Below are 18,095 nucleotides of genomic sequence, written 5' to 3' on the forward strand. Positions count from 1 at the left end.
AAGTGTTAATTTCATTCTAATCTTAGATTTAGTCCAAGTTTAATCCTTTATTTTCAAAACTTTTTTTTTATACTAGTATTATTGTGACATGATCATTTTTTATCATCTTCTAACAAAACAATTTAAAAAAAAAAAAAAAAAAAAAAAAAAAAAAAAGATCCTTATTCGTGAGATGGATCGGGTCGGATTAATATAAAAATATAATACTTATACTAACAAATGTAATACTAATTAGGCATAAAGTGTTTGTTACTTATAAGGAAAAAGAAATACTTTTGAGGGCAAATGTAATACTTCCACATTTTAATGTAAAAGTATTATATTTTTTTCATGAAAAGTATTACATATTCCCTTATAAGTAATGTTGCCAAGTGTCGCTTACATATAAAGGAAAATGTAATTCTTTTAAATCAAAATGTAAAACTATTACATTTTTCTTTAAAAGTATTACATTTTTCTTTTCATATAAGTAATAAATATTTTATTCTTAAAAATATAAGTTTAAGTATTATAATCTTGATCTGATCCGTCTCATAGAGAAAGATCTGTGACACAGTCTCACACAAATTTTTACTTAAAAATATAAGTATTTGACGTATGGCCCAAGGGGTGACCAAATTATCCACTATCCAAGGACATGAGTAACCATTGCTTCTTGTTCTTGAAGTCGCCTCAAATTATTGCGAATCTGAACCGTGGTCCAAAGTCTCCATGGAATAAAATTTTCCATTTTCTCACTTTTTCCACTGTTTACTTCTCCACTTGCTTATTTTCCATCTTTCAGAAATGGACCAATGAAAGGGCATGCTAATAAGTACTTGGTTGAATAATGAACAGTATTTGTAAATTTTCTAATTGGAAAACTTTTCCCTGAACATTGGTAAATTGAAAATAAAAACAAAAGAAAAATGTTACTTTCCATCACAGCTAAACTTCTCTTTTAACGAATTAGAAATTAAGAAAAGCACAAATAATAATGAATAATAATGTTTTCAAAAAAAAAATAATGAATAATAATGAAAGAAAAGCACCTATATAATTGTATTTCTTTAAATTCACCCACTCTATAAAGGATTTTGTCAATTGCCATCAATCACACATTCACACCAAGAAAATAAAATCCTAAATGGGTATCAAGAGTAACAATACTAAGATAGCAGGATGATGTGATCCAAATTTTGAAACATCTCCTAATGTTATACAAGTTGGATAAACCTCTTTATAAACATCAGAGGCTTCACATTCCACCAGGAGCATAAAGACATAACTAAGATTAGAAATGCACACTGTACCAAGTGTAATCTAACCAGGAATTATCTGAACCTCAAGAAAAAAACAAGTTCAAAGATACATTAACTTATCCTAGCAGAGAATATTATTTGTCAGATGTTACAAGCCACTAAAGCAATGGGGAAAAATAAACTGCTATGAGGCTTCTCCATAGATTTGTAGATGTAATGTTGTTCTTTCCTAAATAGTATATACATCAAACCTGGATAAACAAATGTTGAACAACAAATTAAATAGGTTCTAAGAACCTTCAACACTTCTGCGATGTCTTGGAGAGGGCAAGGAATGAGAGTCGGGGAAAAGGTACTGTCTGCACCAGTTTGTTGCTTCGGCTTCATTATCAAACAGCATATTACATCTTATTTCATCTGAATGTTTATTGTTCTGCAGTTCTGGATTAATGCATTGCAACTGGTTCTGAATTGTTTGGTTGTATTCAAGCAGTTCATCATATTTAAGATGGAGTTCATCAAAGTGGTTCTTTAATGCCAATGCTCTAGCATTTGCAACCTCAACCCTCTTTGTTTCAACCCGAGAGTTGAATTCCAGCTTCTTCATCTGTTCTGTTAGTGCAGTAACATTCCTTAATAGACTACACCGTTGCATTGCCATGCAACTTTCTGTGTCCATCAGGTGTTTCTGCTCAGCCTTGATCGTCTCTCCCAATGAACGGTGCTCCTTTATAAGATTGTAAGTTTTGTTTATCATCACCGAGGCAAATATTGAAAATCCTGCAAAACCAAACGTTATTTAGAAAATAGAAACACTGTAAGTTAACCAGATGATGAGGTCTTTTTCTACTCATTGTAATATCTGCAAAATGGAATGATGACAAACTGCATTATAGGGGAGATTCATATCCCTGATCTCGAGTGTAAGGACCTGGACCTCAACTTTGATCCTAAAGACAATTAAGGGTCTTAAGTTTTAATTGCACCATTTTAGGACTTGAAATCTTCAAGTTCAAAATTTTGCTGCCAACCAGGGATCAGAAGCAGTTGACAACATTAAGGGAAAACAATAAACAAGTTACAACTTTGAAAAAAAAATGAATAAGTTAATACCTAAATAGGGTAGAAAAGAAGAAGAAAGGATTCAAATTTAGATGAATATTGTTGTATACAACTCATTTTACCTCAATTTTGTTTCACCATTTGTCACTTTTCCTTAGCTGGAACTTCTTTGGTTGTTAAATTCTTTTTTCCAAATAAGATACTAATAAATTTATTTAAAAAATAAATAAACAGTGACATGACACCCATCAATAATTTACTCATCCTTTTATGTGCTAAATAGGCACCAACACTTTACCATTTAAAGATTCTGGTCTTTATATTGTATAATTGAAAGTTAAAACCTTGCATTGATTTTTAACCCAAAGTTTAGGTCCTTCAAAGATACTTTTCTCCATAGATGCATATATTAAGTTAATTGAATACCAATATTTACATGAATTTACATGAAACATTTCTTTGTATTCTGAAGAAGGGAATGGTTTTGAATACTTTCTTTGCGGCAAACCAAACAAGATGTCTGCTTTTTATGTATACAAGTTTAAATGATACACTCATTTAATGTGGACTGCTTCCAAAATGCATGCACCGGTATAAATTTCTATTTCATTTGGAACAAATAAATTTAACAGCCCAATTGTCTCTATGGGGAACCTCAAGAATAAGAAATCAATTTCAAGCTAATATCCCAATACTCCATCTCGACCAAGCCAACTACTTCTCTTTGAACACATAGATAGTCTGAGTCCAAACATTCTATGATTCTATCATCCACCACAACACTCATATGAAAAGACAATAATAAGTTGCAACACCTGGATAGCGTTTACAACCAACAGGCAACATTTGATAAGCCAGATTACTAGCAAGACACTCATTATGAAACTCCTCTTCAGTTCCACAACTTTAGTACTATTTAGAAATATCCTAAACTAAAAACTGTAATTGTTAGCCCAATTACTGTCTAACATAAAACGAAGGATTAAGAAATAAGGTTGTCAATGTTAGTTACTAAATTTGCATGTATTATGAAGGCTTCTCACATTTTCAGATTGAGTGCCAATATGCCTGCTCTGTCAAAAGTCCCTATTACCATTGTCCACCACCAAAAGTTGGAGAATTTTCTCTGTAATCTTTTGACAAATTTCTAGCTAGGAATTTGGGCCTTAACTTGATCATTTTGCCTCCCTCGGCACTACCCTCAACCCCAAATTTTCATTTCCAAATACATAACAACCCTCAGAGAATTTCTAAGTTATGAAACTGTTTCAGAGTCCAGTACCCAAAAGCTACCTATCATCAAAAGCAAAGAGGACAACAAACGGAACAAATTAACTGAAAACGGATTGCATTTAGAATGAAGCAACAGCCTAAAAAATAAAATTTACTCCTCTAAACAGTATGTAAAAATTAACAAATCAATCAGATGAACTCAAAGTTTGTATGTAAGCATGCTTTTTATATATATATATAGTTTTATAACTCTGTATTGCGTCGCTATTTCGTGTGATTCGAGTGGTTTTCAACAAAAATCAAGAATAAAACCCTAAAAGTTGAAGAATTACCCGCGAGGAGAGCCTGGGCGATGTGGCAAGTGAGATTGAGCCGAGAGGCAAAAGGAATGGGGTCGGAATAGACGCCGTGGCGGTGGATTATAAGAAAACTAGTGTAAAAGCTGTAGAGAAAAACAGCAATGAGAGAAAGGCAAACGGCTTTGACCACCAGAGGGCCTCTGCCGCGTTTGAAGCCACCCAGGGCAACCAAAATCCATTGTTGAATCGGAGTGTCGAAGAAGAGGGCCACAAGCGCAATAGCTTCGGCCAATGTGAGCACAGAGAGTGCCTTTAGAATGAAATACATATAAGCAGGATCGCCGCTTTTCCTGTTGTGAATATGCAGAAGCAGAGAAGCTGCGATGGCTTCCGTCAGCTCATCTCACAGGACGTTTGGTTCCGATGCCTTCCATCAATTGAGCAGCGATAAAAAATTGGGCTAAAGAATTAAGCTTGTTTTCATTTGTTGGCTTTGGCAAATTATTGCAGGGAACAAAAATAAAAAGTACATTATTTTTATATTGAAGGTACATTATTTTTTGTACTGTAAGTACATTATTTGATAGTATATATCATATATTTAGTACAAAAATAATGTACCCTAAAATATTGTACAAAAATAATGTACTTTTTATTTTTGGTCCATGCAATATAATTTTAAAGATAATATAAACTCTGTTTGGTAATACTTTTAAAATAAGTTAGTAGCTTAAAATAAATGTTTATTTTGAAACGCTACCTTAAACAGTGTTTCAAAAATAAGCTATTAGTTTTTTAACTTTTTTTTATATTTATCGTTATTATTTTTTAATCAATACCTTAAATTCCACCCTCTTAATTCATAGATAATGCAAGATTTATAAGAATATAGTAACGTCCTAAACCAAACATATCCTAAAAGATTCCATCTTCAATAAGGGGATTTGAAAATGGAAATAAGATGTGTCATCATACCATACTCGGACTAATTCTACCGAGTTGGTCTAATTAAGATGCAAAATATTTATTGGTCCGATTGATTTTTTTATACGAAAAGAGTTCAAACTATCAGCCTCTCTTAAAAGTTACATAGCCACTCACGCCAACAAAGTTAGTTGAACTGTGTATATACATCATTGTAATTTGCAACTACCATTTCCTTAAAGCAAAAAATTATGAAATATTGTCATTCTCAAGAATTCATTGTCAACTACTTTGTGTTGTACGTATTTGTTACATTTGAGTCTCTATACTTTACTCATAGTACTGGAAAGAGTGTTAAGGATTGTTATCAAAATTATAAGTATATATATAATCATCATAGTGCAATAAATAAATAAGTTCACTACATACTCGCTGTCAAAGAAAGATAAATGAAAAACTCTTTGATTCAGATTTAAGTATTACAAAATATCACTTTTAGTGTTGTGATGAAATTCACAATTCAAATGAAAAGCAATACATTATAATATGGCAATTGGATTAAATAAACACGTATTGTACTTTCTTCCATCAAAACAACACAACTCGATTAACGTACGTGCTAATCAAATGATATAGTAATTAAAGTGTCCGATTTGTATAAGTTTGATGGCTAAGAGAATTATCACTTGCCTCCGTTGCCACCACCACCTCCCGACCCACTACCAACACCAACACCTTTGCCACTACCTCCCCCAACACCAACACCAACCCCTATGCCAATGCCAATTCCAATTCCTCCACCATGCCCACCACCTCCACTTCCTCCCCCTAATCCACCACCACCGCCAGCTCCACCCCCGCTTCCTATACCTCCGCCTGCACCAAAACCTCCACCATGACCTGATCCACCCCCTACTCCTCCTCCTCCGCCACCTCCAAACCCCCCACCTCCTCCAACACCACCACCAGCTCCTCCTCCTACGCCACCGCCTGCACCAAAGCCACCACCATGTCCAGATCCTCCCCCAAGGCCACCTCCACCGCCGCCGCCTCCTCCTCCACCCCCACCTCCACCTGCACCCCCTCCAACGCCTCCACCTACACCACCTCCAGCTCCAAATCCTCCACCATGGCCAGAACCACCTCCCATACCTCCTCCCCCACCAGCACCTCCACCACCCCCCCCTCCAACACCACCACCAACTCCTCCACCTGCACCACCCCCTACGCCACCTCCAGCTCCAAATCCTCCACCATGGCCAGAACCACCTCCCATACCTCCTCCCCCACCAGCACCTCCACCACCCCCCCCTCCAACACCACCACCAACTCCTCCACCTGCACCACCCCCTACGCCACCTCCAGCTCCAAATCCTCCACCATGGCCAGAACCACCTCCCATACCTCCTCCCCCACCAGCACCTCCACCACCCCCCCCTCCAACACCACCACCAACTCCTCCACCTGCACCACCCCCTACGCCACCTCCAGCTCCAAATCCTCCACCATGGCCAGAACCACCTCCCATACCTCCTCCCCCACCAGCACCTCCACCACCCCCCCCTCCAACACCACCACCAACTCCTCCACCTGCACCACCCCCTACGCCACCTCCAGCTCCAAATCCTCCACCATGGCCAGAACCACCTCCCATACCTCCTCCCCCACCAGCACCTCCACCACCCCCCCCTCCAACACCACCACCAACTCCTCCACCTGCACCACCCCCTACGCCACCTCCAGCTCCAAATCCTCCACCATGGCCAGAACCACCCCCAATACCTCCTCCCCCACCAGCACCTCCACCACCGCCTCCTCCAACACCACCACCAACTCCTCCACCTGCACCACCCCCTACGCCACCTCCAGCTCCAAATCCTCCACCATGGCCAGAACCACCTCCGATACCTCCTCCCACACCAGCACCTCCACCACCTCCGCCTCCAACACCACCGCCAACTCCTCCACCAGCACCACCCCCTACACCACCTCCAGCTCCAAATCCTCCACCATGACCAGAACCACCTCCAATACCTCCTCCTCCACCAGCACCACCGCCTCCTCCCCCTCCAAGTCCTCCACCTGCACCACCTCCTACCCCTCCTCCACTACCAATTCCACCTCCTACCCCTCCTCCACCACCAATTCCACCTCCACCACCACCACCAATGCCACCTCCCCCACCAACACCCCCTCCACCACCTACACCACCTCCAAATCCTCCTCCACCACGTCTACCACCTCCAAAATCACCCCGTCTTCCCCATCCACGACGCCCCCCAAAACGACCGCATCCTCTCCTACTAAACCTACAATCATCATCATCCCTCCACCTAGATTTCTCAAGCTTTTCATTTGCTAAACTTATTGCACTCAACTCTAAAAAGATGCTCAAGAATAGAAAGAGCATAAAGAACCACTTCTGTGAGGAACCCATAATAGATCAGAAAGCTCTCAACTCAGTTTACTTGCTATGCATTGGGGCAAAAGTCCACCATATATATACACATGCATATAGCCTTAATTTGGAAGCTAGGTTGTATTTCTCTTTGTTTACTCATCAGTCGTCAAAATACCATTTAATGGTGCAATGTGCATGGTTATGGCCAGTACGCGTTCAAGCAGTTGGGGAAATAGAGAGAACATTGAATGATACAACCAAAAGTCAAAAGACTTAAAAAGCAAAAAGTCCCACCATGCATGAAGACTACCCATCCAAGTCCAATACCGACAAAGGGGTGCATATGGCCATGCTTGGTGTTAAGTTCGTTCATGCAGGCCATATCACATATATATCTTTATGTTTACTTGTTGATGTTATTTTTGCTAAACTATAATTTCTAACTTATGAGTGATGATCATATATATTCTATATTTTTGTTATTAGTCCCATACTACTTGCAGTTAATTAGAAGGTTTTTTTTTTTTTTTTTTTTTTTTTTCATTTTTGGTCTACAATTATTGTATCATTTTCACATTTGGTCCTTGGTTATTCATTTTTACACATTTAGTCTCAAGACTTTTAANTTTTTTTTTTTTTTTTTTTTTTTTTTTCATCTTTGGTTGGGTCAACTTTATTCTGCGTTAAGTTGCCATGGGATACCCTACAGGCTAGGCTACAATATCTGGCTGTGAGCTGACACCATTTAGAAAATGTTAAGAGTGAATAATGTGGCGGCAGAAGGTAGTTAGGAGTTCATAAGGGCATGGATAAAGATGTATCCACTTGCATGTTTAAAGAAGGGTGCTATATTGACCAATTCTATTCCGTACAAAGTTTTCCAAATGATTTTATCTTTCTCAGAAATAGTAAAGGAAAATACTTGGTGTACTCCCATTTGATACTCTTAATTTGTACTCCCTATCACATGCTTAACGTAGACACATTTCTGTGGGTCCACATAATGAAAATAATTAATCTCTGTTTGCCACCTCAGGAAGTAGAAGTAAGAGAGTAGAATTTAATTGGGAGTATATAGTAGAACTCAATATTAAATTAGCTATCTAACTATAGCAAATAGTGTAATTATCGCTTACTAATGGCTTTAAAAAATAATAATATTTTTACAAAAAAAAATTGTACTATTTTTAAAAAAAAAACAAAAAAACAAAAAAAATAAAGAATTGTATAATTAAAATGCATGTAAGTATAAGGGCATCACATTTTAGCCCAGTGAATGCAGAATTAGTGGTAACATGATGGAACATGCCTAGTGATAGTTAAGGCATGGAAGATATGTTAACGATCCAATGTATAGAATTAACCTGGTCAAAGTAGCTCTAAAAGATAATTATGGCACTGATTACAAATTAAATTAAGGTGTTCAATGGTGATTATCCCATAATTAATGAAAGTAAATCATTCCGGCCTCAGTTATCTTCTCAGCTCATTTCATCAATTATGGTGTCCCAGGTTGTCATCCCAATCAACCATACCATCGCAAATTATATCATGGACCGTGGTTGTGGACCGCGCATCAAAACGACGTCGTTTTGATTAATGAAAACAGATGGATGAATTCGCGCCACTCACTTTCAGTTCATATACACTGCAGTTACATTTCAACACAACTTCAGTTACATTTCAACACAACTGCAGTTACATTTCAACACAACTACAGTTACATTTTGATATAACTACAGTTTCATTCGATAATATAAAAACACAAATGTGAAACTGTTATTCAGTATCAATTCATATACACTGCAGTTACATTTCAATACAACTACAGTTGCATTTCGATATAACTACAGTTTTATTCGATAATATAAAACACCAATGTGAAACTGTTATTCTGTATCAGTTCATATACACTGTAGTTACATTTCAACACAACTACAGGTACATTTCGATATAACTACAGTTTCATTCGATAATATCAAAACATATGTAAGGCAGTATCTTTTGAGATGAACTGTAGTGTCAATTACGAGCTCCGTCTCCCACTTACTGAAATGACGTCGTTTTGGGACCACAGTCCACGATATAAGGAGTGCCATACCATCATCTTACCAAAATAATAATCTATTAAACATTTATTACCTGATTACCATAAAGAGGCATGATTACCATACATACCACCTCTTCTTCTTCTAATATAAATGACTATAGTCAAGGGCAAATACAAGGGAGCACCAACATCTACATCTTCAAGCTCAGACTCTATATACAAAATTTATATGTAAAGATATTTTTCAAAATATAGTTGACTTGGTTCGACACCACCGATAAAAATCCCGTAAATTATACTTTATGGTCTTCACGTACAACTCTTCTTCATGTCTATTTATTTTCACTAATTATCCTATATTTCATTTCCGGCCGGGTTCATGTTGAGCTATCTGCATACAACTAATAGGTAATAATATGATATAATTGTACTATTTTAATTTATTAGTTTTTTTTTTATTAAATTCAATTAGAAAACTCTTGGACACTTGGTGAACTTAAAAACAATTGAAACTTTCCATGTCTGGGAAAAGATGGATTACAATAGAATGGTGTGAACGTGGACTCTGCAAACTTCAGCTCCTACACTAATTACGAATTGTGAAGTATCTATCTCTACAATAACTTTAATGGAGGAAGCTAGTAAACTGAAGGGGCCAGCCGCCAGCCATACATTGACAATATAATACTATAGTCTGTAGATAGTATGTCATTATGCTTATTGAGGAGGTTTATGACCTAAAGCTCTACCACAAAGAAGAGCATTGCCTGGAATTGGAGCCTCGTCTCTCCAGGAATTTGCAGGTGAATAAACTCGAAGATAAAGCTGTTGACCCAAGTATTGGCGCGCCCAATTCTGAGACCTTATGTTCCACATTCCGACATTGTCCAAAGGAATGTATAGAGCAGTCCAAGACTTAGGATATACCTGTAAAGAACACAGATACAATGATGCATATTCTAGTGTTATACTCAAAAAAACTGATTTTTTTTAGTGTAGCCAAGGGTTTCCACCGTAGGACACAGTGACTAATCCCTCGCAGAAGATTGTAGGCACCTCTATTTGGTGGGACAGCTGTCCTGGAGATTTAAGGATATTATTGATATTATGTTTGCATGTCACTTGTTTACCTGTACAGTGGAACGAGAAATCGTGTCCCTTAAGTTGTATGCCAATCTGCTTGCTGGAGTCCACTGTCCTCCATCCATCCTGTTAAGTAATCAATTTTTAGATCATTTCTTGAACTTATGCCAATTCGGTTAGTCAATGAAATATGTGAACTCGAAACTTACCCAACGACAAAGAAATGGTGGCCGTCGATATGCCATGACTGCACTGTGTCTTCTGGATTCTCAAACACAAGCTCAACAAAAGCTCTGAAATCAGCAGCCATGACGGAGGTCTGAAGGTAAGCACCGGAGCCAGTTGGGCTGTCGGGGATACTCCCGAGTGTAAAGATTCCCTGAATCTGGAAGTAATCAGCAAGCTTAAGCGGCGTATCTGCTGGATTGAATGAAACACTGTTGATTGCATATCTTTGTTTTCCATTAATGATTGGAGCAGAATTAGCAAGTCTAATGGTCCTGGTGGTGTTGATCAGCCCATAATGGTATGAGCCTTGGGGATTGGGGCGTGGTCCACTAGCCGTTAGATTTCGCCTGTTTGATCAGCAACCTCTTAAGTTTTCCATACAAGATCTTAACAAAAAAAACAATCTTGAAAGCACATGAACTACACTGATGCTATGGATTTTTACCTGAGGGATCTGGCCTGATTCAGAGACCAGTCAATTTCAATGGTTGGACCACCAGGAGGTGGTCCTGAAACACTTTGTGCTGAGTTACCATAGTGAAGAATGGAAGTCGACGTGACCACCTGGGATGTGAAGCGCGTCGAGAAGACAATGTAATAATCTTTTGCAGGCTGATCAGCAGTCACTAGCACTGAGTAAGACTGCCCCAGATGAATGTCGAGGGAATCGTATGTATTCTGCTCTGTATGTGTGCCTTCTATCTCAGCCAGTACCATCTTATGCCCTTGGATTCTAAAGTTCAAAGAAGTAGTGAGCCCCACATTCGATATCCTAAACCTGTAAGTCTTGCCTGCACACATCAAGTTTCACAAACCATTAACAGCACGCATAATTTAAACAGTTAATTTTGTTTTTTTTCGAGTCATATGGTGGATGTATTATATATACCTTGATCAACTGTAAATGTATAACCATTTGATCCACGCCCGTTGATCAGAATACCATCTGGTAAGGGAAGTTCATGCCCATCATCCAAAGTTCCTTTCAAGGCCTGGAAATTGCAGAACATCAGAGAGTTAAGTACACAATGAGGCTAAAACTTTGGTTCACCATTTTCTTGAATTAAAGAAACAATGAAGACCAGACCAATTTTTTTTTGAATTGTGTTACTCACAGTGTGGTTTTGTTTGAACCAGTCACCAGCTAGTATAGTGTATTCTCCAGCAGGAGGAGGAAAAGGAACAGGAATGACAGAACGGCTGGCGATGTTGATGGCGCCGAAGCCTCCAGCAGCCTTGTGGAAGGCAAGGGAGGGGAAGTAGAAGAAGCTCCCAATTTGATCCTTGACCTGCATGGCATAAGTGAAATTGCTGCCAGGTGGAATAGGACAATTAGTACCCCAAACTCCATCCTGCCATGAATTCCTCCTCTGCTCCACACCATTCCTGGATTTGGATTAGTAAGTATCAAAAACCAATGTTACTATCATCTAAATCACAGGTTGTCTTGTTTTCAAATAATTATTAACCAGATGTAGACATTTCTGAATCTTTACTACATGTAGGACAGGGTAGGTCTACAATATCTGGAGCTCTGGACTGTAAATATGCTTATGGGAATTTTGGCGCTGAAATTTGCAGCATTTCGAATTGGCATTTTGGTGAAAGAAAATTCTTTTCCCAAAACCCCCCTATTATTATTATAAAAATAAATAAATAAATAAATAAAAACTTAAACTGCCATTATTAATGGCATGCCTTTAAGGCACCTTTATGGCTTTAATGAGGAGCCTTACAAGCTTCTCAAACTTCCTTGAGCAAAATACACAGGAGCCTTGAGGCTCCTATACAAGGCTCCACAGCCACTTTTCCCACCGATGTGGAAAAAGTGGCTAAATTAAGGGTCCCCTTATGTTTCCCCCCCTTTTTCTTAAATTCCTTTAATAATAATAATAATATATTATTATTATTATGCTTTTATGGTCATTTTACATGTTTACGGCTAACCTAAAGCTAATTTTATCAAACATTTTTTTACAAATTGTTGATACAATCCGCTAATCAAATCCATTATTCGTTAACCGCTAACACAATCCACTATCTGCTAACCACTGATTGCCAAACAAGGCTTATATTTGATGGAACACCAAAAGATTTTGCTCAAGCACAGTGGAAGAGCCTAGTTGTTCTTCAACTAACAGGGTAGATCTAGGGGGTAAATGCAAGGATGCATCTACAAATAACACAAAGCTGTATTCTTTGCTCAAAATTTCTTGAATTTTGAAAGAAATTGCACAGAAAAACTAATACCAGAAGGCAGAAATGTTAGATCAACACGTTCAAGAATTACTATTGAAGAGAGTTATGTACCAAGAAAGGAGAAAGGGCTCATCCAAACTGTTGAAAACGTTGACAATCAAGTTGTCGTTGGTCACACACTCAATCGACGGCCCTGGAAACTGCCCATTTATCAACATTCCCTGCGGCATTTCATCAAACACATTGCATATCCCCCATTATCCGCAAGAGTAACAAACACACAACTATGAAGAAGACAAAAAATGAAGAATTTATATACCTGTTGCTTGACTCCAAGCGGATAGATATCGCCATAAGTAACATTCCATGTAAAGAATCTGTATGGATCTTCCGCGTTGACGCTATTCTCTTGCAGTGAGAGTGAAATTACCATCATCACCATTAAACACCCCCAAGAACTCATCTTCCCCATTCTCTCTCTCTCTCTCTCTCACTTAGCAGAGAAGCAAAGCCCACTTCACTTTAATCCCTCTCCTGAAATTTCACCATATGGTGCAGGCATCTTTATCTCATCATTAAACACTCACCTTTGCTTTTAGTAATAAATAATAAATTACTAAGAAAAGTAATTGTAGAGAGTGTCGGTGTGTTTATAGGAATACGCTAATCGTCTTGGAATTTGAGCGGCGTATGGTGGGGACTGAACAAGAAAAGATGGTACCTTTTCGTTTGCAGAGCCGCTCTTCTGGTATGACTCATCATCACTGACATAGAGGAACTGCCACCATTGCTGCACGCGTCCAAATTAAAGGTTCCAGCTTGTTGGCAGTTGGGAGCACTAATTATAGCAATACATTGATCCGTTTCAAGAAACACCAAACATATATCTAACATCATTAAATTCACCTGAATCATCTTAACATTAGATCATAAAGGAGTTGTGATCGATTAACCAAAGGTAGTTTAGTCATGCAGATTATTAACCATTCATGATTCATGTATTCTTGGTCATGTGAAAACTTCATCGTCTCTCTTTCTTCCAATCCAATACTACACGTGAGATTTTCTCTGCAATTGCCTTTTCTTTTAGGGCTCGTTTGGTTCGCGGAAAATATTTGAAGGGAAGTGGAAGTGAAATTCCGTGGAAAACTAGTTACCAGGAAGATAAATTCTGTTGTTTGGTGGGTGGAAAAGAAGTTGCTGGGAAAATAAATTCTGTTGTTTGGTTGGATTTATAATGGTAAAGAATAATAAGTAAAAAGACATATTTGCCCTTTTTATTATTTTTGAGGAGGCCCTTATTATTATTATTATTATTATTATTAAAAAATACCTAAAGCCCAAACCAGTAAACCAAAACCCACAACTCCTATTATTATTTATTTCAATTTGAGGCCCAATGATAATAAAATTAGGTTTCTCCATCTTCACTCATCCATGTGACCGTGTCGTCAAAGCAGAGAGCCGCAGCAGAGGCAGAGACAGAGACGGAGAGACCAGAGGGCAAGGCAGCGTCGCGGACTTGCGAGCGGCGGCGACGGGCTGCAGCGCGACGGCGAATAGAGGAGGTGCGACAGCGACTGGCGGAGTTGAGGCGAAGCGCAGGTTAGCGGAGACGAGGTGGAGGCACAGAGTTGAAACGGGAGGAAGATGAATCTGAAACGAGAGGGAGAAGAAGAACACAAGGGTAAAATAGTCTAGTCAAATAGCTTTTTCTTCCCATCAACTCCGGAAAACAAAATCCGAGGGTTTATTTCGGATTTTGTTTTCCTCAAAAATGAGGAATTTGAGTTCCACTGGAAAATAAATTCCAGTGAACCAAACATGAGAATTAACACTTCCCATGATTTTGAGGAACCCACATTCCTTGGAAAACAACTTCCTACGAACCAAACATGGCCTTAACGTAACTGTTCTGATCTCCTGTAACAAACGTAGCTAAATGTGGAAAATATTAGACATAAGGCAACTCACTTGGTAATTAGGCAATTTGTTTCTAGAGTAAATACCCAAAATGTTCCATCGACTATAGCATAATTCACAAATTAGTCCTCGACTATTGATTGAATCCAATTAAGTCCTCAACTATTCAAATTTTACCTAATTTGGTCCTCCGTCAATTCCTCCGTCTAAAGCCTGTTAACTTTAAGGTCATATGCGTAATTTCATCAGACCTTGAAATTAATACATAAAACGTCATCGTTTTGTTCTATTATTTGTTTCCCTTTTCATTTTAGACTCCATCGCCACCAGGGAGCTCGAGAATCGTGGTCGTCGAAGACAGGTCAGACCGGCGCCAATATTTCCACGACCGAGAAGAACAACTGGTTTTACTCTCCGTCTCCGACCTAGAAGCTTCCTTGGTGGTTCTCGAACTAGATTCTTCTCTCGTATTCCTCTCCGTCTCCAAGCGCCGCTGGTTCTCCGGCTTCGTTGATTAATCCCAAAACCTCACCGCACACATCTCACTCTCTGTATAACTTCGCGCCCCAACCGGGGAATCAATCGCCGATTGTTTCTGGATTCATTTCTGCTGGGCCAACAGGGGTTGGGGTTAGGGTTATGAGTTGAAGACCAAAATTTGTGAGATTAGGGCAAGGTTAATTGTTACCTTGAGTTGTTGTACTTCGCTGGTTTGTTTTTGAATAGCATTGGGGGATTTGATGGCTTCCAGGTTCTCGCAGTCGTCGACCACCATTGTTTCTAGCCACTTGGAGGACTATGACAATCACGAGGATGGGGAGACGGAGAGTAGCAATCCCCATAGGATTAGGGACTATTTGGAGACTACTCACAATAGCTATGCCGGCAATGGCAGTGGTAATGCGAGTGGTGACAATGCCACCATTTCGATGCGGCGTGTACGTCCAGGATTTCTACCACGTCTGCGGCTTCCATTACTTCTCATCCCCGTCAATCGTCGGCTACACGTTGGTGAACACGTGGTACACCGCCCAGGACTCGAGCTTCCCCGTCGATATCGCCGATATCTGCGAGGGGATTTACGGCACCAGAGGCGGAGGAATTGACGGTGAGGTGGAGTTGGAGAGCAGTGAGCTGGTGGGTGATTTTGGAGGTTGAGATGGTGAAATTACACATATGACCTTAGATTTAACAGGCTTTAGACGGAGGAATTGACGGAGGACCAAATTAGGTAAAATTTGAGTAGTTGAGGACTTAATTGGATTCAATCAATAGTCGAGGACTAATTTGTGAATTATGCTATAGTCGAGGGACCATTTTGGGTATTTACTCTTGTTTCTATGACTGATCAATTGGAGTGATTTTTACACTCCATCTATTATTTGTAATGCATTATTCTTACTTGAATGAATAAATTCTTTTGGTTTGTTTTAAAAAAAGTAGTACTCGTATTAGGTAAGCACGACAGTCGACAAAGCCCACTTGATCTTCATAAGTCCTAGAGTCTAATTAATACGGAGTAGCTATTAAGTCTGCAGTAGAATCCAGTAGAGTGATTATTGGGTACTAGACTTTCAGAGGGTTGACTTAAGCCCCTTAACTATTTAACCTTACATCACGAGGGATGCTAGGGTGAAAAAATAGGATAAATAGGAAAAAAAAGGGATATATATATAGAAAGAGAGAGAGAGAGAGGGGCACATGAAATTATGTTCTAATAATTTAGAAACAATGTTAGCTATTTAAATATTAAAATCTAACGGATATGGTAAAATTTGAAAATAATGTGGTAGTATTCTGATAATATTTTTCAACTTTAAAAGTAATTTTTAATTTACATTTATTGATAAATTTTAAAACTTAAAAAAAAAAAAAAACTAAATCATAAATCTCTACTATACTAATAAGAGCCAAAGAGAGTTAGGCCTAAAATGGGTAAAAAAAATGGCGGTTAAATTATTTAATCAAATGGATGGTTCAGATTAATTATTTAATCAAATAGATGGTTAAGATAATTCATATTAATATTATTAATAGAGATTACCTAATTTAACCTTACTTTTATGATTATCCGTTAAGTTTTCCGTTAAATATTCTCTTCTCCGTTAATATTCCGTTAACTTTTAACTTATCCATTAATTTCTATAAGAAAGATCTTAGGTTCGAACCTCATCTCAATCAAATTTGACATACATAATTAAGTTTTTAACTCTATTTACTCTTATTAAATTAAATAAATTAGTAGCTACAACAAAAAATGATACATATGTATTTAAATGAAAAATAGTATTTATTTAGACTATCATTTTTAGACCAAATATTTAGACTATCGATTTTACAAGGTTGCAAACATTTATTTTAGTAATAATTATAATGAATTTTCTATATTATCGTGGATTCATATACTTTGAGTTAGATATTTAAATAAAAAAAATCGACATTATTCAATTATGTATAAACTTTTTCTATATAATCTTGCATTGATATACTTTCAAATATTTATTTAAATATAAACATTTGGCATTAACCCATACGCGCATTGCGCGTATAAAACTAGTCTAAACTATAAATACTAAATCATCAATAGTAAAAAGTGAATTCATAAACTAAACTAGAAAAGACGAAATACATATTAAACCAAATCAAAAAATTTAAATCATAAACTATAAAAGGTGTCCATGAATGCACTGTATCTTTTAAGTACTACTAACTCCATTACAAATGTAGTATTTGTTCAAAACTATTACCTCAATCTACTAATTAAGATTCATGATCTTTCATATGAAGGAGTCACTACATGCCACTCAATCACAATTTCATTGGTTAAAGATTAAGTTGTTATATAATCATTCTCATGTTTGCCGTTACTGTCAAAATAAGATAAAAACAAAAAGCATGTGCCTTTGACAAATGACAATATTGGCATAATGTAACACAAAAAAGTGCGTATAAACAATACAAACTAGAATTGAGTATTGAACTGCAATAATAATAATAATGCCAAGGACTTTGTGATCTAATAGCATCAAGTTGCTTCCTTATATGGGAAGTTGTGGTTCGAGCTTCAGTGAAGTCAATATTGATTCTTTGTGCATGTGGTTTGAGCTTCAATGAAGTTAATATTGACTCTTTGTGCAGGTTGAAAAAGTAGTTATGAACAGATACTGCAGCATTGTTCCTAATATTCACCACATGCGACAATATTTAATTAATGAGTAAATTCATTTTTTAAAGTTAGATGGTATTGACCAATTCATGGTACCAGGATGAATAAAATTATTTTTATTGTCATGTCAAGATGAAAGCAGTAAAGGTAATGCAGTGTGATAGCCCCTCAAGCTTAAGGTTCTCTAGAGAGAACATTAAGTTTGTCCATTTAAGATCATTGTACCTTGTTGTGGTTAGTGGCTTGATGAAGATGTCTGTCAATTTTTTTTTTTTTTTTTTTTTTT

The 18,095-nt window shown here is 37.7% G+C and overlaps 3 protein-coding genes across 3 annotated transcripts; all 3 read right to left on the bottom strand.

Moving 5' to 3' along the window:
• Nucleotides 1-1,298: 1,298 nt before the first annotated feature.
• Nucleotides 1,299-4,266, bottom strand: LOC116010620. The gene is made up of 2 exons (XM_031250101.1): nucleotides 3,869-4,266; nucleotides 1,299-2,021 (listed from the first exon to the last, which is right to left on the bottom strand). Exons 1-2 carry the CDS (start codon nucleotides 4,161-4,163, stop codon nucleotides 1,531-1,533), a joined length of 786 nt encoding a protein of 261 aa, XP_031105961.1. The 5' UTR covers nucleotides 4,164-4,266; the 3' UTR covers nucleotides 1,299-1,530.
• Nucleotides 4,267-5,441: 1,175 nt separating this feature from the next.
• On the bottom strand, nucleotides 5,442-7,196 carry LOC116010095 (glycine-rich cell wall structural protein 1-like). The gene has a single exon (XM_031249358.1). It carries the CDS (start codon nucleotides 7,194-7,196, stop codon nucleotides 5,442-5,444), a length of 1,755 nt encoding a protein of 584 aa, XP_031105218.1.
• Nucleotides 7,197-9,701: 2,505 nt separating this feature from the next.
• LOC116011344 (L-ascorbate oxidase homolog) lies at nucleotides 9,702-13,614 on the bottom strand. Its single transcript, XM_031250897.1, has 9 exons — nucleotides 13,442-13,614; nucleotides 13,040-13,254; nucleotides 12,832-12,941; nucleotides 11,637-11,907; nucleotides 11,411-11,513; nucleotides 10,967-11,312; nucleotides 10,503-10,868; nucleotides 10,341-10,419; nucleotides 9,702-10,137 (listed from the first exon to the last, which is right to left on the bottom strand). Exons 2-9 carry the CDS (start codon nucleotides 13,190-13,192, stop codon nucleotides 9,928-9,930), a joined length of 1,638 nt encoding a protein of 545 aa, XP_031106757.1. The 5' UTR covers nucleotides 13,193-13,254; nucleotides 13,442-13,614; the 3' UTR covers nucleotides 9,702-9,927.
• Between the last annotated feature and the right edge of the window lie 4,481 nt (nucleotides 13,615-18,095).

The sequence above is a fragment of the Ipomoea triloba genome, chromosome 2 (genome assembly GCF_003576645.1).
Source record: "Ipomoea triloba cultivar NCNSP0323 chromosome 2, ASM357664v1".
NCBI classification, from domain to species: domain Eukaryota; kingdom Viridiplantae; phylum Streptophyta; class Magnoliopsida; order Solanales; family Convolvulaceae; genus Ipomoea; species Ipomoea triloba.

Excerpts from the sequence above, each read along its gene's own strand:
- LOC116010620 (XM_031250101.1), bottom strand. The coding sequence starts at position 4,163 with ATGTATTTCATTCTAAAGGCACTCTCTGTGCTCACATTGGCCGAAGCT. Across the intron at positions 2,022-3,868 it reads CGCCCAGGCTCTCCTCGCGG|GATTTTCAATATTTGCCTCG; the intron begins GTAATTCTTCAA and ends TTGGTTTTGCAG.
- LOC116010095 (XM_031249358.1), bottom strand. The coding sequence starts at position 7,196 with ATGGGTTCCTCACAGAAGTGGTTCTTTATGCTCTTTCTATTCTTGAGC.
- LOC116011344 (XM_031250897.1), bottom strand. The coding sequence starts at position 13,192 with ATGGGGAAGATGAGTTCTTGGGGGTGTTTAATGGTGATGATGGTAATT. Across the intron at positions 11,908-12,831 it reads GAGCCCTTTCTCCTTTCTTG|GAATGGTGTGGAGCAGAGGA; the intron begins GTACATAACTCT and ends ATCCAAATCCAG. Across the intron at positions 11,514-11,636 it reads GGTTCAAACAAAACCACACT|GCCTTGAAAGGAACTTTGGA; the intron begins GTGAGTAACACA and ends TGCAATTTCCAG.